This window comes from Chrysemys picta, chromosome 19 (genome assembly GCF_011386835.1).
Source record: "Chrysemys picta bellii isolate R12L10 chromosome 19, ASM1138683v2, whole genome shotgun sequence".
Classification (NCBI taxonomy): domain Eukaryota; kingdom Metazoa; phylum Chordata; order Testudines; family Emydidae; genus Chrysemys; species Chrysemys picta.
In genome coordinates, this window is record NC_088809.1 from 18,353,497 (window position 1) to 18,379,012 (window position 25,516).

General features: G+C 44.0%; 1 protein-coding gene across 19 annotated transcripts in view; it reads left to right on the forward strand.

Annotated features, from left to right (window-relative positions):
- CUX1 (cut like homeobox 1) overlaps nt 1-25,516 on the forward strand; it is a 390,333-nt gene that overhangs the window by 55,260 nt on the left and 309,557 nt on the right. For 14 of the 19 annotated variants that reach the window (XM_008166185.4, XM_008166175.4, XM_008166178.4 and 11 more), the window contains exon 2: nt 16,330-16,440. In XM_008166185.4, the coding sequence (XP_008164407.2) occupies nt 16,330-16,440 (111 nt within the window). Of the gene's footprint in view, nt 1-16,329; nt 16,441-17,259; nt 17,309-25,516 lie in introns of all 19 variants that reach the window. The other 5 variants (XM_008166176.4, XM_065572958.1, XM_065572950.1 and 2 more) reach the window with 1 other exon arrangement.

Here is a 25,516-nt window from a genome sequence, read left to right on the forward strand (position 1 = left end):
CTGTACTGTAAGTGACTGCATCTAATAGAATATCTTTTGCTGTGTGTGAGGGGGAGGGGGATGAAGTAATTTGTTCCATCAGCTTGTGAAACTGAACTAATTAGCAGACAATCTGCATTGATTGAGACAGCTGCATTCTTTACTGAAAGATTGTAAACATACTGTCTTTGCAGAATTGTTTTTACTGCTGTAAGTGCAAGATACTGAAATGATGTCTTTGATAGCCAAAATTTGGGACTTTTCAGTGACTGTGTATTATAGCAGGGTTGACAGTGTCATTGTAGTTAAATCTGTTGTTTCGATTACAAATCTCCTTTTAGTGTGGTTTATATAGTTCCACTGCCATTCATTGCAGTGAAACTAGACAAATTCTTGAATTAAGATGTTTGAAGAGTTGAAAGTTGTTTAGCGAAATTTTACTATGTCCCTGTGGGACATGGAGCAGTACTGTGCTATCTACAGCTGTTACATCTGATTCAGCGCCGCTCCCAGTGCGGACGGGGTGTAGAGTGAGAGAAATTCTAAAGTATGATTTTATTTTAATGTTAAAAATGCTGCACAATAATTAACATAGTAATATGCCAAGTTGTCCTGAATTTTAAGAGAACTTTGGGCAGTGCCTTCATAAGAATTCCTTATTGTGTAATTCATATTATTGCTAATGTACATTAACAAGTGTTCAGTGAATTGCATTAAGAACACTATACAGAATATGCAAACTCTGGCTCTGTATTAGCTTTTAAAGCTCCATAATATTTTCTGAATATTATTCTTAATATACTCTAATGATATGCACACTGTCACCATAGGGCGTGCCTCTGTGTGAATGCACATGTACTAAACTTTTTTTTTTTAAGTCACAAAGAATGAGTTAAACAAAATTATCCACATTATGTTTCTGGGAACACTTAATTAGAAACTGCACTCTATATCCCAACAGATGTATTTCAGTTTTAGGTCAATATAAACTGGTGCTTAGAGGACTGCAAAAATCTCCCAAAAGGTTTCAAAATCTGACAACTTGTCTAAAAGTCTGTTCCAAAGGAATATATTTATCATATAACTTGTTCATTCTTACGGGTTTGGATATGAACACTAATAGGTCTAAGGGAAGTTTTTTTGTTTTAAGAGAGATTTTAAGTAGGACAAAACCTGAATAAGGAAAATGCTTGCTTGTTTATATCAAAGTTATTTCTATAGTTATTTTAATTTCTAAATAATTTATCATACAAACAATGTTATAAAAATAAATACAAACTGGATTGATATCAACAATCATCCCCCTTTTCTAAGCCTGGGAAAATGTCTAAGCCTTGCAGCATGCCCCAAAAGTCAACAAACTCTGGCTCTATCAGTCCAAAGGAGGAAGCAAATTTCAGAGTCAAGGTTCCTCTCTGAAAACACCCTGCCAGAAAACCCCTCCAGCTTAAACTATTTATATGAACAGTGATTATAATTTGCCAGTAATTTTCTTCTGTTCTTGCTGTTATTGTAGATTCCCGGCTCTTTGAGCTGTGGTCAAGTGAAAAATTCTCTAATTTGTGTTTGTGAATACAAGCTCACTATCCAGTTTCCTCTGCAGAGTCCTGCATTTGACATCAGCCTGTCATTATGTCAGGTATATCAGGAATCCAGCCATATGACTTGACTTCAGGAAGAAGAGATGAGCTAAGATATTGCTAACCAGTATTTAAACATGTCTTTTAGTAATGAGTAGAAGTGGCAAGGGCAATTATTAAAATTATTAGAGGGTAACTTGATCGAATTTTCAAGTAAGATAAACTTGCAAATTTTCCCTAATGTGCAAGTCTGTCTTTAATGTTTTTAAACTAATAAAAACAAGGAATTTCCAAGTTAAAACTCCAGATACATCCTTCCAAACCATATGTGCTGTGATACATATGATAAGACCATGCACTGTGATCTGCTATGATGTTTCTTCAATACCTAGGCATAGTAGGGGGAAACGAAAGATAATGTGAGGTGTCAGCTGAAATTCAGAATTCCCTAGTTTTTTTTCTTCTTCTCCCGAAAGGATTACTTTATTGGAATATAATTAGAGAAACATTTCCTTTAGGTTTCGTTTTCAGATACTTGTTTGTATTTTCTGTTAATAGTTGGGCATAGGATATTTTCTGGAAAGAAGTTTTTAATAGGTGCAGTTTTATTAGTGGTGGTCTACTTTGGATAGCAAAGGACAATGGTAATGATTGTGATGACCCCTATAAGGCCAGATAGCAGTTCTCCTTCATGCATAGTCCCATGATAACTGTTTTCCAAAGATGTGGGGAAGTTCTCTCCTTTATCCAATGCAAGTTAATTGTGAAATTTGGGTGTTCCAGTTGGGAGTTTAATGTGCTATGGATTTGCAGTAATGTTTTCTAAATTACATACATTAATGTCTGCAAATGAGCTTTTAATTTAAAGAAATACATATGGATATTTTTCAGAAGTTCTGAGCACTCAGAATTCTGATTGAAACAAGATTCTGTGTGTGTGTATTGACTTGTAGCAACATGCATAGTGAGTTATAAATCCTGGTCTGTGTTGTAGTATGGGTTTTGCTCACAGCATGGTCATACCTCATTTATTAGTAAAGTTTTAGGTTGGAGAAGAGGAGTAACTAAATACTTTAGCTAAGCTCTGTTACATCATTTAAAGGCTTGAACTTTTTTTTTTTTTTTTTTAATTATTATTTAACCCATGCCTTTAAGGTTATGTTTTACTTTCAGTTGAGGCCCTATGAATTATTTAATGTAACCCACTGGTGCCCAGAATCCACATTTCCAGATATTAACAGCAAATAAAACACTATCAGAATTTAGTGAAGGAATATTATAAAATGTCAGTAAAACTTTCTCACCTGAGAGCAATGCTGCTATGCCACCTGGCTGAGAGCAAGTTCTGACTAATGACAGCATAGTATATTAACTCAGTTAAATTGATTGACTGTTCCAAAATATAAAGACCTAAAACCTTATTAAAGTCTTATTAATTGAAATTTTCTTTGGATGTGCTATATGCACTGATCAAAAACTCCTAATCTGTAGTTGTCAGAAGAGGCTTTTTTTTTTTCTCCCCCCCACCCCCCTATCCCTATTTCTGTGATCACTGCACAATGCCAGCAGTGCTTGTGGTCCCTTTGCTAGCAGTCATTAGCGATGCACTGCCCATTTGACAGTGCAGCTTCCTGAAAGATGCCATCTTGTACTCTCAGGAAGAAGGACAAAAGAAAGCATCTCATGTGGCATCAAATATGCAACGATTATAGTCCTTGTTCTAAGGAGTCACTGTGTCAGTAGAGAATATAACAGAAGAGGAACAATTTAATTATTAGGGTAGGTGCTGTTGTGATTATAATTAAGGATACGATTCAGTCACGGGTATTTTTAGCAAAAGTCATGGACAGGTCACGAGTAATAAACAGAAATTCATGGCCTGTGACCTGTCCCTGACTTGTACTATATACCCGTGACTAAATCTTAGCTGGGGGTGAGGAGGGGTGCTGCTCTTGGGGGGACCACTACTTTGGGGCGGGAGCTGGGAGCCAGTGGCACCAGCTACCGGGAGCCATCGAGGCCAGCAGCACCAACTCCTGCTGCTGCTCCTGGGGTCACTGCTCAGACGGTCCCTGGGGCCAGCCACACAGGCCCTTGCTTGGGCGGTCCCCGGGGCCAGCTGCCCTGGGGCCACCTGAGCAATGGTTGGTGCAGCTGACTGTGCTGCTCTGGCCGCCCTTGGGACCACTGCTGGGGGCTACTGAGCTGCGTCTGCTCCAGCCACCCCCAGGACCACTGCTCAGGCGGTCCAGGGGCCAGCCGCACCAGGTGCTGCTCAGGCGGTCCCCAGGCCCAGCTGCAAGCAACAGCTGGTGCAGCTGGCCCGTGAGACCAACCGCTTGGGCAGCCCTGGGGTCAACTACACCGGCCGCTGCAGAAGTCACGAAGGTCACAGAAAGTCATGGAATTCGTTACTTCCGTGACAGACACGGAGCCCTAATTATAATAGCTTGCTTTTCAAACTGGTCAGTTGTTGATCAGCTTAGTATGGTCAGTATGTCCGGCAGATACTGTACAGCTTATTTTGTGCAACTTGGCTGAACAAATCCTTAGTTGACACCTAGCAGTTGGTTTTAGAATCATGGGGTTAGAAGGGACCTCAGGGGTCTGATTCTTATTTTATTTGCCATGGTTCTGGATATGACCATAAGCAGCATCTGACTGAAGGGCCTGGTGTCAATGGGGGGGGGGGCCTACTCGTGGTGGGGTAGTGCCTATAAAATACCAGTGTTGCAACCTTCAAAGTAAGGCAAGTATAGGGTGCCTTAAAACCCAAGCCCCCACTACCTTGTGGGTATTCCTCCTATGGAGTAAGACTAAGGGACATCACCCTGGCAGAAATGTGACCTCGCTGAGGAGTTAGGCAGTCTGCAGTTCTTATCTGTTGCTCTCTGGCAGAAGATACAACCATACAACTGAGCATCTGGATTTGGTCTGGCCTTTGGACTCTTGTTCAGTGGTCTAAAGGGGGGATGGTAGGTCTAGGGTAGCTCCTCTATGCTCTTGCTTAGGCATACCTGTTGATGGTGTTGGTGTGATATTCATCAGGCACCTGATTAGACCTTTTATGCGTATACCACGATCCAGTGGATCGACGGCTGCCTATTTGGCAGAAAGAGATGTAATTTGATTTGCCATCCGTTACTATGAGAGTAACAACTTTTAAATTGTGTGGGTTTTTTTCCTGTACAAGTGATTAACCACATCTAGTGTGTGATTATTTGGTTACATGCCGTCATGTAGCAAGTCCTCAGGTAAAAGTAGTATGGATTGGTGGATTGAGTGTGGGGCTGGGAATCAGGACTTTCCTTAGTTCTAATCCAAGTTTCTAGATACTACTTGCTGTGTAGCCTTGAGCAAATCACTCAAACTGTCTGGGTCACAGTTTCTGTATATATAAAACAGCGGTAGAGAAACAAAGGTCTTAGCACTGTATAACTACTAAATATTTTTATTTTGTAAGTGCTAAATAAAGTGGGAGTGAAATCTCATTGTTTTCAGGACCGATCAAATTCCTGTTGGGACCTTTCCCTCCTTGATTTAAACCTGGTGTTAAGTTGGCTACATACTGCTGCTGTTGTGGAGGCTGCTTTCAACATTCACTTTCTAGGAGAGAGAGGCAGTTACTTAATGTGTGGGAAGTCACTTGAGCCATAAGTCCTGACAGTCACAGGAATTGTCATGGTCTAGGTTGGACTTGAAGAATTGATGTGACTTGTTACAGAAAATGAGAACCAAACTACCATTTCTTCTTTATGGACATATGTTTCTGTTGAAATGAAGGGAAATAAAATGCAATGACAAACACCTTAGTTGCTGTGCATATAAACAAAACAAGAAAAGGCGGGTGGGGGCTAGGTGTGGCTGAGAGAGAATTGTGTGTGTTGGCTTCATTGCATGAATGGGCTCCAGTACACACACTTCTTTAAAAAGAAATGCTGGCAGAAAAGCAGAGGCATAGATGCAATGAGCACTTAATTCAACCAGTGTTTTGGCAAAATGTTCCAAGTGATTCCTAAATTGCCAAATAGTTAAAGGAAACTAATTCATGTATGTTGGGACAACAATGAGGTGAACAAGACCCTGGTGGATTGCGGCCTCTGTAGTAGTATGGCATTAGATTTGTTATAAGTGGAGTTGGGGTGACAATTGGATGTGAGTGGAGGAATTCTGAGAGGTATAATCTAGGCATGATGAACACTCAGTGGTTTCAAGGATTTGAAGAAATGCAGGATAAAATGGGGGAATGCTAGAGGCTGTCCTAGACATGCATGGCAAAGGGTTGTGAGCACTGCTGTTGGTGACTTCATGGAGATAGTAGATGAATGGCTATGGGGAAGCAGTGGAGACTGTATTGTTGCTGTGTCTGATTGTGTATTCCAAACACACAAACCCTTGGACTCGGCTTCTCTGAATCTTAATTCACATCTGAACAATCGGATCAGAGGACTAGGCAAAGCAAAATAACAGTATGTGGAAGTAGTTACTTACGAGTTAGTTTCCCCGGCTTTTGCAACAGATTGCGGTAAAGGGGAGGGGGAATGGACAAAATTGAGTTCTTGTTAATAACTCTGGATATGAATCCTGCCTTGCTTATGTTGAATACTTTTTTTAAATTTTACCACCAGTGCAGTTCCACTATTTCTAGCAATGGTGGCAGTGCTAGTGTAAACCCTCACTAGCATTTTACTATTGTGTCAGAAGAACTGTTCATGTGAACTGTCCTATTTTTGCTAAACAAGAAAAGAAGCTCATAAGTCAAACCTATTGAATCCTCTGGCTCCCTTATCCTTACCGACCCAAGAACAGCCTCTGAGAGTTTAGGACCCAAAGTGCCGATCCAAAAGCAGGAGCAGTAGGGACTATGGCAGTGTTCTTTCCTCCAGTACGGACCCATTGCTGTCCCCTCTGCATCTCCAGCAGTATTCTGCTGCTGCTGTCACTGGCTCCTACGGAAGAGCTGCTGGCATTATGCTCCTGTTTCTAGATCTGGTGATGAGTTGCTCTTTGTTTGTGGCACTGGCTTCTTTGACCTGGTGTCAACGAGTCGGATGCCACAATGGTGTCTTTTTTTTTTTTTTTTTTTTAAAAGGGTGAGTACTACCCCTCATTGATGTCCATTGACCTACATTGTTGCCCTTCTGTGTGTATTCTCCCTTTGCCCTATGCTTTGGGTACTGCATACATTCTTTTCTTACCATCCTACAGTACTTGTTGCAGTTAAAGTATGTTTAAATTCCTGTTTGGTGTTAGCAAATAATAAAATGTTACTTCCACCCTGGAACTTCCTAACCAGTTCCAAAGGTGAAAGGTAACCACAGGTTCTTCAAAGTGAGAGCATATCAGCTATTCAGCCTCCTTGCATTTAAAGCTTTTGGCTTTGAATTCTCCTGCTGGAGTCTGAAATTCAGGCATTCTGTGCATTGCCTGTTGGTTGCTCGCCATCCACGTTTGTTTTCTAAAGGAGGGGTAAACAGTGATGCTTATGGTGATGTTCAATGTCCAGTTCAGTGGTGTTTGATTTGTGCTAATAAATAGCCCTGGATTGAGCCAGCATGGAATGTATGTTACAGGAGAGAGAGAGAGAGAAACTTCTGCATCAGATCTTAGCTTACTGGTGTCCTACTTTTTTACATTAGTTTAAATTATTTTGAGTAGTTTTTTGTTGTTGTTGTTGTTGAAAGTCTGTTTTAACTGTATTCATTTTCCTTTGTGAAAATAAACCTAATTTCACTTTTAACAAAAGGCTGACTTTCCAAACATCTTAACAATAGAAATTAGGTGGTGCTAACTTATAGTTCTTGGAGTGCTTGTTCATGGCAATTCCAGTCAGGTGTGTGTGCGCGCTGCATGCACGACAGCTGGAAGATTTTTCACCTAGCAGCATCCGTAGGGTTGGCTTGGGCGCCCCCTGGAGTCGTGCCTTCCTGGCGCCCAATATAGGGCCCTGCCAACCTGCCACCCCCTCAGTTCCTTCTTACTACCAGTGACGGCTAGCTGTAACTTCCCACGCTCTTGCTTCTGCAAGCACCTTTAGCAGTGTCCCGTTGTATTTTGTATATAGTTAGTAGTAGTAGTTTTTGTCTTAAGTTAATAGTAGAAGTAGGCTAAGTTTTCGTTGTGGGGGTTCCACCCCCCTATTTCTCCCCCGCCATCGGGGCATGCCTCGGTCGCTGGGGTTCAAACGGTGTGAAGTCTGGGGAAAGTTGATGCCAAAAAGTGACCTGCACAATTCTTGTTTGAAGTGCTTTGGTGAGAGTCATCGAAAAGACAAGTGCCACATTTGTAAAGGGTTTCGACTGAGGACCCTTAAGGATCGGGACCAGACACTCAGGCTTATCCTCATGGAGGCAGCCCTCGGCCTGCAATCTGACCCAGGTCGCGAAGCCTATGCGGACTGCCACCGCCTCTGTGTGCAGCGCACCGGTGCCAACGGCATGCCAGACAGCTCCTAGAAAGGAGACTAAGGACTCGCGGCACCGACACAGTGCTGAACATAAGACTTTTGGTAAGTGCCGATCTGTATCCCTGGTGTCCCAGAAGAAAAAGAGGCAGGAGAGAGGGCGCTCTCCCCCTCCTAAGCCTAAGGAGACAGTGGCAGGGAGACTTCAGCCCACACAGCCTACTTCAGGCCCGGCAGTTCCCAGGGGATCGTCGACTCCTGCCCCACAAGGGGTCCAGTCGAGTCCAGCCCACTACCATTCTCCAGACCATCATGGCTGGGACATTCAACTCCCCTCCACTCCGGAGACTTTTGAGGCAGCGCAAGACCTTATTCGCCTGACGGCTCTGCCTTCTCCAAGGAGGGACGAGGCATCGGTGTTAGCCAGGCCGTCTATTCCATCTAGGGGCAAGCCAGCGATGATGTCGCGCCACTCCCCATCTCTGGCATGCCACTTCCCGACACCAGCCACCCGTGGGGGGTGGGAGGGAGACAGGGACAGAGAGGACCGCATCAGTCCCCAGAGGTCGGCACTGTTCTTCAGCACCACGCAGTACTGCTCCTCTGTGGTCTTCTTTTTTGGAGACCTCGGAGTCTGAGGTCTCCAGAGTCCTATCGTTCAGATAGGTCGAGCAGCAGGAGGTCTAGATCTAGGTGACATCACCAGCCTCCACCGGCGCTGTGGCCACCTCAATGGCAACCACCAACTCAGTGGCCCTTTTGAACTCTCTGGGCTTACCAGTCAGGCAGGTTCTCCTCGGGAGCAGGAAACCCTCCACAAGAACTACCTGCCTTACCAAGTGGAAGAGATTTTCAATTTGGTCAGCGCAGCACCATTCATCCCTGACGCTCACCTCAATGCCACTTCTCCACCTCAAGCAGCAGGGACTGTCTATGTCATCAATAAAGGTTCACTCGGCTGCCATCTCTGCCTTCCACCCAGGCGCAGAGGGATGCTCCGTCTTTGCAAACCCATTGGTCATCCATTTCCTTAAAGGACTCAACAGGCTATACCCACAGGTCCGACAGTCTGTCCTGGCTTGGGACTTCAGTTTGGTCCTATCCACACTCGTGGGGCCGCCATTTGAGCCTTTGGCGACATGCTCCCTGCTCTCTCTCATACAAGGTGGCATTTCTGCTACCGATAATCTCAGCTAGGAGGGTGTCTGAGCTCAGGCACTAACATCAGAGCCCCTTACACTGTATTCCACAAGGACAAGGTTCAGCTCAGGCCTCACCTGGCTTTTCTCCCGAAGTTTGTCTCCCAGTTTCACATCAACCAGGACATCTTCCTCCTGTATTCTACCCTAAGCCGCACTCGAGCAGCAGGGACCAGAGGCTTCACTCATGGGATGTCCGCAGAGCGCTAGCCTTGTACATTGAGAGAGTGAAGCCATTCTGAAAGTCTGTCCAGTTATTCGTGGCAGTGGTGGATGGAATGAAAGGTCTTCTTGTCTCCTCTCAATGGATTTCGTCGTGGATCATGTCCTGCATCCGTAAGTGCTACAATCTGGCAGGGGTGCCGGCTCCTTTGATTACTGTGCACTTCACCAAGGCTCAGGCCTCTTCAACAGTGTTCCTGACGCAGGTTCCCACCCAGGAAATCTGCAGAGCAGCGACGTGGGCCTCCATACACACTTTCACCGCACACTGCAATCACCCAGCAGGCCAGAGACGATGTGGCCTTTGGAAGAGCATTGCCCCAAGCAGTGGACGACTCTGACCCCACCTCCTGAATTTGGGCTTGTGTGTCACCTGATTGGAATTGACGTGAACAAGCACTCGAAGAAAAAAGTTACTCACCTTCTCATAACTATTGTTCTTCCAGATGTGGTGTTCATGTCCATTCCAGTACCCATCCTCCTTACCCCTCTGTCAGAGTAGCCGACAAAAAGGAACTGAGGGGGTGACGGGTCGGCAGGGCCCTATATTGGGCGCCATGAAGGAGCAACTCTAGGGGGCGCACAGGCCGACCCTATCGATGCTGCTAAGGGAAAAATCTTCCGGCTGTCGTGCACGTGGCGTGCTCACACACTTGATTGGAATGGACATGAACAACACATCACAAAGAACAACAGTTATGAGAAGGTGAGTAACCATTTTTTCCTATCAAGATGTCTGTTTTGGAGGAAACTGCAAATTGTGTGTGTTTCCCTTCACTGTTTTGCTGCATGCCTGGGGAAACATGTCAAACATACAAAGCAGTTTTGGGGTTTTTTTTAGCTGCTCTAAAATATTTTATTCTTCAGACTATAATAGACTCCCCCACACTTGTCTCCTGTTGCAGGACTGCTGAGAACTGTCATAGTTTAAAACTTATTCTCTCTCTTCCCCCCCATCTTATCAGCAAGCGGTCAGTATACTTCTGTTGGCATGGTTAGTAGGCTGCAGAAACATGTCAAACATGAAATGCTTGTATATCTTAGCTGCTGCAAGAAACCTTTTCTTTTTCAAGTATCAGAGGGGAAGCCGTGTTAGTCTGGATCTGTAAAAAGCAACAGAGAGTTCTGTGGCACCTTTAAGACTAACAGATGTATTGGAGCATAAGCTTTCGTGAGTGAATGCCCACTTCGTCAGATGCATGTAATGGAAATTTCCAGGGGCAGTTATAAATATGCTGGCAAGAATCAGTCTGGAGATAACGAAGTTATTTCAATCAGGGAGGGTGAGGTCCTCTGCTAACAGTTGAAGTGTGAGCATCAAGGGAGGAGAAACTGCTTCTGTAGTTGGCTAGCCATTCACAGTCTTTGTTTAATCAGGAGCTGATGGTGTCAAATTTGCAAATGAACTGAAGCTCAGCAGTTTCTCTTTGGAGTCTGGTCCTGAAGTTTTTTTTGCTGTAAGATGGCTACCTTTACATCTGCTATTGTGTGGCCAGGAGGTTGAAGTGTTCTCCTACAGGTTTTTGAATATTGCCATTCCTGATATCTGACTTGTCCATTTATCCTTTTAGGTAGTGACTGTCCAGTTTGGCCAATGTACATAGCAGAGGGACATTGCTGGCACATGATGGCATATATAACATTGGTGGATGTGCAGGTGAATGAACCGGTGATGATGTAGCTGATCTGGTTAGGTCCTGTGATGGTGGTGTTGGTGTAGATATGTGGGCAGAGTTGGCATCGAGGTTTGTTGTATGGATTAGTTCCTGAGTTAGAGTTGTTATGGTTGTTTGTTTCTTTTTCAGTTTCCCTTAATCAGGTATTTAAAGAAAGGAAAAATTTTCAAAGCTACATTGAATTAATTTTTGATCAATAGATAAATGTAGTCCCAAGAGAAGCCTGAAGTGAACTATTACATAATACTCTTTTCAGTACTGAAGCATTTTGTTGACTTGGTAGCTAATGAACAGGGAATTATTGATAGTTAATACATTACAGAAGAAGTCAGCTTCATGGCACTGCACTGTCTTGCCCGTGGCAAACTGGATGGAGCTCAAGCTCATGCACTCACATCTGGGAGCACTGAGGAGATTAAGCTTTGATCTCCTAAACGAGGGAGAACAAGTGTGGGATAATTACAGTATAGTGCATATATATTATTTTCATTGATTTTATAACTAAATGTCTTGATGTGACATTCCTAGATTAGTTCCAAAATGAAATGGAATGCTACTTTTTCTAATGTTAAACTAGAACAGTTTCTCAGGAGATCAAGTCCCTGAGCCTTCCTTCTGGAGTCTTGGTGCCCCATCTAAAGTTCTGAAGTAGAACTGTGACTGACCATAGCTGTGGATTTAGGAGCATGATGCTGCTGTAGCTACTGTGAATGCATAACATCTATTGAACTCTGTGGGAGTTCAGTGTGTGCAGACCTGTTGAGAGAAATTTGGGCCCCTGATACATCACATTCACAAGTCCCATTTCACCCCAGTTACAGATATTTTGTGGGGACTTGTGCTCAGGGTCCTGGTACAATTGTCCCCCCCCCATCCCCACCCCCTCATCAGTCCATGGTAAAGTTTGGATATCCTTGACTAAAAATTTAGTAGCCAGATTTGAATTAGTGACCCTGGAGGTGATGAGCTCTGAATCCCCTGCACAGTTTGGTCCCCAGTATAACACCTTTATGGTTTGGTTTCTGTTGCTTTTAATCTTGACAATTTTAGGCTTCAAAGTTGTGGGGAATTGTTACACAACAAAAGAATATTTGGTCTGAGAGATTGGCATCCTGTAATTTTAAGGGAGCCTCCAATACTTTTCTCTTTGTAATCTTAAATCTCCTCTTATTGGCTACATAGAACCTATTGTAGCTGGTGGGCCACAAATTTGTCTTATGCAGAAGGTTTTAGGCTCACAAGTTTATCCATGTGGGATCAGTCTCTTACAAGAATAATTCAGTGTACAGTATTGAATTTTGCAATAATCCCAGTCTCTCCTGAGACATTCCTGTGTGTGCCACAAATGTGAGAAAATCTTCCGTAATTATTGTATTGTTGCACCCAATGCACAACTAGTTTTTCCAATAAATGGACTTTGCAGCCCTGGTGTCTAAATAGTTACGATCAAGAAAAGAAGAACAAATTAAGATGGTTCCAATTTTTGGCTTGCCAACCTTGACAATGTCTCTCTAAGATTTCATTAATTTCTATTCTTCTATAACTCTTTTAGCGAGAGGACTGGATACTTTGCTTGTTTGAGTTACTCATAAGACACTGGACCAGGTTCTGAGTCGAGTCGCTGGGCTGTGCTACATTACACTTTCTATCCACTGTGTCAAGCTGTCAATTCAGTAGCTCAGGAGTATTGATACATAGTCTCATTTCTGCCATTCTCCTTTTTTCCTGGGCATGTCCTGTATGCTGAAGGGTGGCATAGCATAAGTACTGGTATAGTGGTTTCTCACCACCAACGGATTCCACTGTGCAGAGGAAATTCTCAAGAGGCTGGATCAGCTGCCTTAAAATCTGCTTTATACCAGTAGAACGGCACAAAGCAAACAGGCCATGGGGAGTGTCTGACTTACTATCTAACTCCTCTACTCTCATAGGCCTTGGCTACACTTGGCAATTCACAGTGCTGTCGCGGCAGCGCTGTGAAGTGCGAGTGTAGTCAAGCTCACTCGCAGCGCTGTAAGTACTCCACCTCTGATTACACTGGCGCTTTACAGCGCTGCACTTGCTGCGCTCGGGGGGGGCGTTTTCACACCCCTGAGCAGCGCCAGTGTAGCCAAGGCCATAGTGCAAAATAAGATCTTTGTCTGAAGCAGTTCTTCACTTTCTTCCTCTTCTCTAAAATTGGAAGCAAAAAACTGTATTGACAAATCTGCTACTTCTCTATTCTTTCTTTCTAATTCATTACTAATACTTCTTAGTAGACAGCATTTGCTTGATATTTTTATCTACTGCAATTCTCTCCAATGTCATCAGTTTTTCTTCTTGCTTTTAACTTCTGCTTATTTCTAAAATATAGATTTCCAAATCGTTGTCCTCACCAGATTTTATTTATATTTTTGAAAAGCCTTCTGTTTAGCCGTTATTGCTTTTTATATTAAAGTCTAACCACATTAGTTTCTGTTGCTCTTTTGTCTTGCATAAAATTAACTGGGATGAATTTCAAATGTGGCTTATCCAACTGTTAAGTATTTCCCACTTTTCTGCAATAGATTTCATATACTGTATATTATAGAATTCCAAACCAAAATCTGTTGGACATATTGCCTTAAAATTTACCTTAGTCAGAAATATTGGGGTTTTTTATTTTTATTTTTTTTATTTGTAAAGTGCCAAGTGGATATTTGGATCACTATCTCCAGCATGGTTCCTAGTTTCAGATATATCCTATTTTTTAGGATTAAATTAATTATGGTCTATATCAGGAGTCTCAAACTCAAATGACCATGAGGGCCACATGAGGACTAGTACATTGGCCGAGGGCCTCATTACTGACACCTCCCCTGGCCACCCTTCGCCTCGCCCCCACTCCACCCCTTCCATGAGGCCCTGCCCCCGTTCCAACCCCTTACTTGAAATCCCCACCCCAACTCTGCCCCCTTCCTGCCCCCAGAGAGGGCAGGAGGGGTGTGGTGGGGGCTCAGGGCAGGGAGTTGGGGTGTGGGGTGCAGGAGGGGTGTGGGGTACAGCAGGGGGTGTGGGGTTCAGGAGTGGGTTGGGCTGCAGGAGGGGTGCGGGGGGTGGGCTCCGGCCCGACATGCACTGGGGGCAGGGCAGGCCACCTGCCTGCCTGCCTGTCCCCGCACCGCTCTGGGAAGTGGCCGGAACCTGGGGGAGAAGGGGCACAGGGTCTGTGTGTTGCTGTTGCTTCAGGCACCACCCCCAGCAGCTCCCATTGGCCGGGAACGGGGAACGGCGGCCAGTGGGAGCTGCTGGGGGCGCTGCCTGAAGCAAGAGCAACACAGAGTCCTGTGCCCCCCCGCTTCCCCACGTTCTGGCTGCTTCCTGGAGCGGCAGGGGGCAGGGCAGGTAGGGAGCCTGCCCTTCCCCCGGTTCGCGTCGGGCTGGAGCCGCTCTAGGTAAATGCTGGGGGGGAGTGGGGGAGGCCACGAGGAGCTCGCGGGCCGCAGAAAACAACCCCATGGGCCGCATGCGGCCCTCGGTCCCTGTGTTTGAGACCCCTGGTCTATATGTAACAGTAAGAAATTTAAGATTCCTCTTTGTGAGGAAGTGAAAATTAAGAAAAAAACACGTGCATCCTTCTGAGTTGGGTACTGCAAAAAAAAAAAAAAAAAAAAAAAAAAAAGCCTCAGACCCGTCCTCTTCTCCTCCCCGCCCCACTCGGACTTACGGAATCATGTAAAATATGTGCCCATCAACCCAGTCTATGCTTCAGACTTGTTAAATTAGTTTAAACCTAGAAATAACAGAACAGTGGCAGGATTTATACATGAGAGAACCAATAATTTTAATCCAGATTTCTTTCACAAAATGCCTAGAAAGAGGCTCAAGGGCTAAAGTTCTGGCCTTATATTTTTCATCTGGTTGTGTCAATCTGATTTTTTTTTTTAACTGATATTTGTTTATATCTAAATCTTTCATTCGGTTTCATAGGATTGGCAATTTCTGCCCAGGAGAATAGCAGAGGTTTTTTAGGCCAGGAGCAAGGTTTATTGGCAGAGTTATGCGGAGAAGATGGCCCAGAATCTGTATACATTATGCCTCACTTTAGCGAGTAGTTTTGCTCACTTTTCATGAACATTAGATTAAGTCAAAATGAAAGAAAATTAATTAAAAGTAAAGAAAATATAGTGCCAGATTCTCTCCATAAATATACGGATATAGCACCTGTTGACCTAAGTGAAAATGTTGCACATATCTGAGTGGCAAAATTAATATTTTAAATATAACATTCAAATATTGCAAAAGCAAGTAGAGTGATGCAGAATGATTTGAATAGTGTTGGCTTATGTGCTGATAAATGACCCGTGCAATGCAGCATGGTTTAATTTAAAGTATGGTGTTGAGTACAGAAGAAAGATGTGATGGTGGATAGTATGTTGAAATCATTTGGGCAAAGCTTGGCAGTAATGTTATGGCTGTATTGGTAGTTCTGTTTACTATAATTTGGTGGAAGTTATTCTGGCATTCATAAAGTATGACTACAGACGAAGAATATTGTGTGTGTTTCTGGTGACAAAACAATCAGCGAAGGGATAACTACAGTTATTGATAATGTAAGGAGGACAAGTTCCAATATGAAGTAGAGACTGAGGAAAAGATCATTTGGTCTTTAGAACAGAAGGAAGTCTCTTATTGAGGGATGTCCCCAAATTTTAAAAATTTTGTATGGAGAAGAACATAGTGATCCCAGTGAGTAGTTTGTGATTTTAAAAATAACTTTGAAGTAAAGCTATCATCGGTTGACCATCATGTAGGAGGAACTTGTACTTCAGTTATTCAGACATAGCTTTTTCACTCAGAATAACTAAAACAGAGAGTGCTTCCAAAGTCAGCAAAGGAAATAGGTGATGTAAGCCATTTAAAAATGGAACTGACTTGAACTTGAAGTAGACATACTACTTTAGTTTGATTTGGGGATTATTATGAGGTATATGTTGCATTAGTTTTGTTTCTGGTATCTTACTATATTAGCTTACTATTATATAACCCTAAATGTTTTTGAAAAAATATCTATTTGATTTTCCCACATGCAAACAGTCATTTTTAGTTTCAGGACAGAATTTAAATTCTGTAGCACTTAGTGTTTAACTACATTCTGTGGAAGAAATTTCTGGAGATTGGTATCTTTGTTCTGTGCATTCTTGAGAGGAGTCAGTCTGAAGGCTTATATTTTTATTTATCTGGGGTAAATGACCTTCTCTTCAACCAAGAGCAATTACAATCTTGCTGTTTCTTTTCTTTTTTCTGGACAGAGAGAGCTTGATGCCACTGCAACGGTATTGGCTAACCGACAAGATGAAAGTGAGCAGTCTAGAAAAAAGCTTATTGAGCAAAGTCGTGAGTTCAAGAAAAACACTCCAGAGGTAATGTGAAAAGCTACTTAACAGTCATTTGACTTTCTTGATATAATATATTTTAATTGACTTTTTTGGGATATAAATTTGAACACCGTACTTAACATAAATGGCTTGTTTACATTTCATAATCATCCAAAACTCAGAGACACTGCAAAAATCTTTTTTTCTGTGGTAATCCAAACTTTATCACTCTACATGCATGTAGACCCTGGCCTTTTAACTCCTTAAATATAAATCAAGGGTGAAATTTCAGCTCTGCTCTGCCCTGGCCTATCTTTTTACACTGAAATCAAATGAAGTTTTACCATTGACTTCAATGGGAACAGATCTAAGCCAATGCTCAGCATTGGGGCAGAAGAAAATAATAATACATCAGTGAGCAGAAGTGGGCAAAGCTGTGGAGGGGGAGAGGTCTGAGTCATGGAGAGTACAGAAGGAGGTGTGAGGTAGAGGGTATAAACATCTTTTCAAAGGCTGATTTCTCAAATAAGCAAAATATCTGGAAGTTGATAGAGGATTTATATGTGCATTCTGCAAATTTTATGTTTTGTTTCTCACCTTTCTATGAAGAATAAAACCTCAGATTCCCCAGAATGCAAAAATGAGTTTCTGCATTTACCAGTTTGTTGGCTTATTTGGAGAACTGTCCCTGGCAAATTTCTTCACACACTGACAATTGTATTTTTATCAAGCAGAAATTTACTGAAAAAGGGGCTTTTAAATGCATTGTGCAAGGTCTCTCAGTAAACTTTTAGTAGATTGTTTGGCTGCTCCTACTCTGAGGAAAGCCCGGCATTCTTATAGAGGCATTGTTTTCCCACTCAGTTTTTCAAGTCTGTGGCTTGCTTCTGCAGTAAATAAGCAAGACATACAGGTAAGTGAATGGTTTTTAATATGTTAATCATATGGTTTTTAAGATTTTTGTATAAAAACACAATACTGCAGCCTTTTGTTCACTAATTTGGTACAGAATGTTTTTCTTGTCTTCAGAAGTAGAGATGGATTAGATCCAAAACAATGATTTGGATCATCCTCAATATTTGGGGAAGCTTGGATCTGTTCCGACTTTTACAGCCTGGGCTCATCTCTCTTTATCACTGCCAGATCACATTCTCCTGTAAGCTTGTATAGATTTCTTGGTGTTCCTTTTCTCTCTTTCCTCTGTTGCTATGATGTCTCCTTTTCAGTCGTCTTTGCTTCTGAACAGGAATTTCATAGTCTACTTCATCATACTCTACTTTCTTTGTCAGAATTAAAAAATAAAGCGGGTTAAAAAAAGAGAAAAAGGTAACTTATGCAATTACGGCTTTCAGAGACACAGGAAGTACGCTGCTACCCGACATAACACGAATTCTGATATAACGCGGTAAAGCAGTGCTCCGGGGGGGGGGGCTGCGCACTCTGGCGGATCAAAGCAAGTTCGATATAACGCGGTAAGATTTTTTGGCTCCCAAGGACAGCGTTATATCGAGGTAGAGGTGTATCTCAAATGTGACAGGGCCAACTTGTGCTTCCTCAGTTGATTGTTGGTATAGAAATCATTTTTCTTCAGGTAGTTGTTTCTATGGGTATCCCACTTGATACATGTGTGCACCATGCACCCTTGATCATAGATTTTTATTAGCCATGTCCATTCGGTTTGCCCGTGTGCTGTTGGTATCGTTGTGCCCCAAACCAAGGCTATATCAGGCTTTGTGAGCAAACTGGCCCTCAGTTCCTTCTCAACTGCCTGGGCCCAAGACAGATCGCATGTCCACCTCTGTAGCATTCTGGACTCACCCAGATAGCTAACGCACTTGCAGTGTCCATTGCTGACTGGGATGGCCTCTTTACATGAGAGGCAGCATTTAAACTCCAGTGAACTGGGCATGCCCCTCACAGGGAGAATTTTCCTGCAAGGAATAGAACAAGTCTCTATAACCAAAAAAGTTTTTTTTTTGTTTTTGTTTAAAATCCCCTCACTAAACTAACTACAAATAACAAACCAGCTAGCTGATCTAAAGAGAAGCTATGTAACTGCTGAGGTAGGCAAGAAGTGAAACTTCTGTCTAGCCCTGAAATCAGAGTCCAGAAGAACCAAGATCTCAAACTTTGACTCCTCATGATGGAGCGTTCCCCCTGATCTACTTCAGAACCAGGTCGGGACACTCACCCCGGCCATCAGACTTCAGGGATTTCTACCCCAACTTCCACCTCGGTGCAACATTCTCTTAGTAAGTAGACATCCGTAGAGCCCTCCTTCAAATCCTCTCAGAAAACCAGATCTAGTTCCCTTCTTGGGGCTTCTCCTTCAAAAAGACCTTGGTCTCTAGCCTCCTCCGAGGTCTTCCTTGAGGCTTGGTACCATAGAGGGGAAACGCTCTTCCGGCACAGGAGATGGCACCAAACATAGAAGATCAGCACCATCGACTCGGACTCCTCTCTCAATGCCCTTACCAGGTGTCACGGTACCATGTAAGCCTCCAACCTCATTGTCGCAGCCTCGAAGTGCCTTATGCCTCTGATATAATCTGACAAGGACAAACACTCGGTACTACAAGGTCTGTTGGTACTGCAGGACTTGATACCAGAGAGACTTGGTGATGGCTTCTGATCCAGAGTCTCTGTTGCTGACAGGTACCAAGCATATTTCTGTATCGAGAACCTCTTGGTAGCTGGATCCTTTTGCATCCTCGGTACCATAACTCCCCCCACCCCCCCCACCCCCCCCCGCCACTTCTTCGGGATGATAGGGAGACACAAGCTTCCTCCCTCGCCCCCCACCCCCCTGGTCAAGCAACAGGAGGAAACATTTGAGGAGCAGGATACCAGGGTGGACAGAGAAGCAACGCTTCAAACCACCATCTTGTTCTCTTCACCAGATGAAGCCCTGATTTCTCCCTCTCCATTGGTGGCTAATGATTTCTGGCAGTTCCAGGACCTTGGTAAGCAGGTGGCAGTCTCTCTGCAGATACCCCTAGAGGAGATCAGAGAACCCCAACACAAGCTCTTGGACATACCATCTAGAATTGCCCTCCCTATTAATGAGGCTCTATTGGAATCCACTGGGACCATCTGATCTGGTTACAGTGACACCCACTTGTAAGAGAATATCCCTACCAAGGACTCTGAATTCCTCTTCTCCCACCCACCTTGGTACCGCCAGTGACAGTAGCCCGCCCGGCACAGATGAGGTCTCCATCTCCTCCCACACTGCCACAGGGATAATCAGTACTGGCAGAATTCCACCGGACCAGGGACCTCTGCATGACGGAGGCACCCGAGTCTCAACCTCGCGGTACCGACATCACGGCACTGAGCCAGGCACAGGGGATATCCCTGGAATCATGCCATGCCCCTCCACTGTCAAGTGAGGGGTCAGATAGTGATCCAGAGGAGGTCTCACAGTACTCCTCCCAAGCTCCATAGGAGATGTACTATCAACAGGGTGCAGGAGTGCCACCCATGAGCATCTCCACCAGGCCCTATGCCACCACAGTGGCCATACTGGGACCCTGGGGTGACACAACAGCCTGTTTTGCACGCTTCAAGCTTTGCCTGGCGGCTTTGCCCCAGGTGAAGCAGGCATGCCTTCACCAACGTCCATGGCAGATAACTTCCGATTGTTCCAGGAGCTGGCCAAAAAAAGTAGCAAATACCCTCCACGTACCACTGGAGGAGGTCAAGGACATACAGCAGCAGCTCCTTGATATCCTCTACTCTTCATCCTTCTTGAAGACCACCCTTCCAGTTAATGAAGCCATCTTAGACCTGGCTAAAACAGTGTGGTAAACCTTGGCATCTATTGCCCCAGTATGCAAGTGTGAGGAGAAGAAATATTATGTCCCCGCGAAGGAATCAGAGTTCCTTTTTCTCCCACCTGTCACCCAATTCCATCATGGTGGATGCCATGAAATCCTGTGACTGACAACAACATTCCAGAGCAAGGACTTGTGATGGGGATTGGAAGCGCCTTGATCTCTCTGGCAGGAAGGCATATTCCTCGACAACCTTACAATTCCGTATTGTCAACTATCAGGCGTTTACAGCAAAATAGAATTACACAAACTACAATGAAAGGTTTCAGAGTAGCAGCCGTGTTAGTCTGTATCCGCCACTAGTCCTCCTGTTCTTCTTTTTACAAACTACAATAAGCTGCCGACACAGCAGTTGTGGTGATGAGGCGGGAGTCATGGCTCCACTTGTTGGGATTCCCAAAGTAGGAGCAGATCACAGCAGAAGACCTCCTGTTCAAGGGTTCAAAGCTCTTTGCTGAGAAGATAGATGCCTCCCTCGAGGCAAAGGGTTCTATTCTTGTTGCTTCCTAATAACCAAAAGAAAGAAAGGTTGGAGACCCATACTGGATCTTAGAGCTCTCAACAAGTTTGTCAAAGCTCAGAAGTTCAAGATGGTCACCTTCTAGATGATCGTTCCATCACTGGAACAGGGAGGACTGGTTTTTGGCCCTCAACCTATAGGACACCTACTTTTACATATCGATCCTACCAGCTCACAGATGATTTCTCAGATACACTCTGAGACATTACCATTACCAATACAGAGTCCTTCCCTTCAGACTCTCATCAGCCTCGAAAGTATTTTCCAAAGGTCTCTCAGTGATAGCTACTCATTTATGCTTGCAAGGGATAATGATCTATCCATACCCGGATGATTGTTTCCTCAGAGCTTGATCAGTCCAGGAGGCTTGTCTGGGGATTGGTCCTGCTTTGAGGAGGGGTTTGGACTAGATGATCTCCTGAGGTCCCTTCCAACCCACATATTCTATGATTCTATGATACACTTGTTTACAGAACTGGGCTTACAGATCAACATCCAGAAGTCAACCCTCACACCAGTGTAACACCTGGAATTCATAGGGGCTGACCTGGATGCTCTACAGGCCAAAGCCTTCCTACCTCAATACAGTTTCCTATTCCTGGTCTCACTTATAGACACAGCTCAACACAGTCCCCAAATACCAGTCAGACTCTGCCCTCAACTGTTGGGGCATATGGTGGCACGCAAGGCAGTGATACCACACAGCATACTCCACATGTGATGCCTCCAACTATGGTTGAGTTATGTTTACAAACTGCACAGGGACAGGCTGGACAAACCCCTGTCACTACCTACCGGGATGAAAACTCCTTAGACTGGTAGAAGGACCCAGCCAGTGCATGCAAAGGGATCCCCTTCTTGCAGAGGTCACCATCATTGCTCCTTACCGCCGACGCATCTCTAACGGTCTGGCATGCATTTAAACGTCCTCCCGATGCAAGGCAAATGGTCACCTAAAGGGATATCTCTACACGTCAATCTCCTCAAACTGAGAGCGTTCAGAAATATCTGTGCCCATTTCCTCCTGCTGATAGCAGGATCACATACAAAGATCCGAACAGACAACATAGCCTGCATGTACTACATCAGCCATCGGGGAGAGGGGCAGGTCGCCCTCCCTATGCGTGGAGGAAATGAGACTATGGAATTGGTGCATCTCTCACAACGTCACTTTGTCTGCAGCCTATCTCCTGGGCACGCAGAGCTCGATAGTGGACAACCTCAGTCGCAAATTCCTGTATGATCATGAGTGGGAGATGCAGCTGTCAGTACTCCACGACCTCTTCACATGATGGGGAACACTGTCCTTAGACCTGTTCACCTCTTACCAGAGCAAGAAGTGTCCATGCTACTGCTCAAGGACGGGAATGGGACATCTTTGGCTCCACAGTACTGTTATCTGTAACTGACCTGACTCTGAAGTCCCAAATCTCCAAAAGGGATACTGCTCTGAGTCACCTACAGTGGAACACCCATAGGGACACTACTGTGGAGTAACAGTGGTTCTTCGAGATGTGTGTCCCTACGGGTGCTCCACAACCCACCGTCCTCTCCTCTACTTCAGAGTTCTCGTTATGACTCTGTGGTAGAGAAGGAACTGAGGACAGTTAGCCGCATGCTCTGGCTAGCCTTGTGGCGCAGCATGAGGTAAGGTAGTGCATGTGCAGGAACTGACACTGCTACCAAAGTTCTTTGATCAGCAGTGCAGAGACGCAGACACACCTACAGTGGAGCACCCATAGGGGGACAGATCTCAAAGAACCATCGTTACTGCACAAGGTGTGTAACTACTTCTTTTCTCTTGTATGATGGACACTGCTCGGGATTCACTAAGGGTGGAGCGCCCACAGAGATGCTACTTGAAGAGGTTACTCACTCTGTGCAATAAACTTGGTTCTTTGAGAGACACTGTAATCAGCCTTAGAAAATAGATATCTGACAGAAAAAACACAGGAAAAGGACAACTTAGTCTCTCCAGAGCATAGCATTCTGAGTAGGAAGAATAGTCCTTGGATAAAACTTGAGGAACCAAAACCTTTGGAGGCTGGGAGACAACTAGAAGGTGAACATAATTACTTGGGCAGGCTTCTAGCCAAAACTGCAACTTTGAGTCATTGTCACAAAACCTATTCAAGGCAGTGAAACCATCCCTGAGACATACACCAGGGAAGTACAAGGACTGGTTGCTTGGAATTCCCTCTTTAATCTATCTTTGGTAGTCTAAACTCCAAATATATTGTTGTTGATAATTTTATTTTTAAAAGCAGCTTATGTACAGAACATCTTCCAAGATAAACAAGGTTTGCCTGATCTGCAAATAGTCTCTTCCCAACTGAGATTGTTTGAGTTCAGCTTTGTGTCTCCCTTCCAATTAAGTATGCAGCACAGTCAATACTGCAGTGGCATAGTGCATTACATGATCCCTTTCCCTCACCACAGATTAGTAGGTAAGTGTCACTTGCCTCCCAGCTCCCTGCCCGATGCTGTCCAAGATGCCCTTAAACTCTCCCAAAGTCTGTTGTAAGTAATCTAGTGTTTAGAAGAGCCCTATGGCAGAGGGCCCATTCTGCTAAATGGTCAGTGTAATTTAGAATAGTAACGGTTCTCTTTCAGGAGAGTAGATGGGTAGGAGAATCTAGATGAAGCTTTAAAAGATGTAGCAGATACCCTATTGTATCTTCCTTTATGTACCTTGTAAATTATCAACTCTGATAGAAAGGTAATATATTGGGCATTTCCCTTTTTATGGGAACTTTCCTTGTTCTCATGGCTTCGGGAATAAATGTGGAGTGCAGTAGTCAAAACTACCAGCAAATGTTTCTGACTGGTATAGTCAAGGACGTACCTTCAGAGAAGCAATGTGTATTCTGGGAATGTTTGGGCACAGACAAGTGTGTGTCAGGAGTTACAACTAGAGGCTTCAAATAAAGCTTTGAAATACAGTGCATTTGTAAAAAGTGAGTTTTACACTCTCAGAACTTGTAAAAGGACAAGATATTTTCACTATATTATGTCCGCATTCCATAGATGCAAATAGGGAGTTGTCAACCTCTATTTGTATTTCATTGTGAGCAACAGCTAAAGAGGTCTAAGGTTCAGAAGTTGGATTATCTAATCATAGATCTGAAATATTTAAATTTATTATATGCAAGATCCTATGAATTGTCATGCCAGATTAGATTCCTGGTCTGATTCTAATCCATGTATCAGACAGTAGTCAGCACCCATTGATTTAGGAAAAGGTTCAGTAACTAGGAATGGTGCATGAAACCCTGTAGTTACCAGTTAAAGGAAAACCTTCCCATAGCAAAAATTTCTTCATAACCCACATCCGTGAGTGGCTGGCTTATACCCTGAAGCACAGAGGTTTTTTCTCTTAGGGAAAAAATATTTTTCCAGTGTAATGTAACTAAGGATGTTCTCATCTATATAAATGTCTAATCAGTTTTTTAACTCTACAAAGCTCTTGGCCTCAAAGTTGCCTTGTGGCATTGAGTGCTGCAATCATGGAATGTCCCTTGTTCAGTGTTTTATTATTTATGATGTTCTAGTGCAGGGCTGGCCAACCTGTGGCTCCAGAGCCGCATGCGGCTCTTCAGAGCCGCATGCGGCTCTTCAGAGTTAATATGCGGCTCCTTACCTAGACACTGATTCCAGGGCTGGAGTTATAGATGCTAACTTTCTAATGTGCTGGGGGGTGCTCACTGCTCAACCCCCTGCTCTGCCCCAAGCCCTGCCCCCACTCCACCCCTTCCCCCAAGGCCCCTTCCCCTGAGCCTGCCGTGCCCTCGCTCCTCTACCCTTCCCCCAGTAGCCTCCTGCATACGTGAAACAGCTGATTGCAGTGGGCAGGGGGAGGGGTGAATAGGTGCTGATTGGTGGGGGCTGCCGGCAGGCGGGAAGAACTGGGGGCTGGGGTGCTGATGTGGGGCTGCTGACGTATTACTGTGGCTCTTTGGCAATGTACATTGGTAAATTCTGGCTCCTTATGCTCAGGTTGGCCACCCCTGTTCTAGTGCATAGGAGTCCCAGTCTTGGACCTGGACCTCATTTTGCTAGGTGCTGTACAAATACACAACAAAAGACAGTTCCTGCCCTAGAGTTTACAATTTAAGCATTAATAACGAAGGTAATTCAGATGCTATTTATTCTAATATTCATTATTTTGTCTAGCTGTATCATATATCCTCTTAATCATATCCTTTCTAAATAGTCCCAATCATACTGATTAGTAATTCTTGGCATGAAGCCAGGGGATTTCCTGATGCTGATCATTAAGATGCCCTAGTTCCTGTCCAAATTCCTGGTTAGGTAATTACATTCTGCCTACTTACATTTATTTAACTTATGAAAACCTATGCAGTGCTCTAGGTGCTTCACAGTAAGTTTAAAAAATCTAGAAGAATAGAGGAAATTCCGAAATACAATTGGATATAAATAAATAGTTGAGCCAAGACTTTGCCTATAAGTAGTAAATGTTAGGCGCCCAAGAAAAAAGGGCCAATAAAATTAACCCCATTCAGCCCATCAATCTTCATCTATTCACCTCCGCATCTACCCTTATTAAATCCCTGGAAAAGAGAATATGCCTTGCCTTATGCCCAGAAGATTAGCAAATCCAGACTTTGTTGGACCAAAGCAGGGTGGCATTTCAGCGTAGGGAATTTCATGTTTTCATAGATTCATAGATTCTAGGACTGGAAGGGACCTCGAGAGGTCATCGAGTCCAGTCCCCTGCCCGCATGGCAGGACCAAATACTGTCTA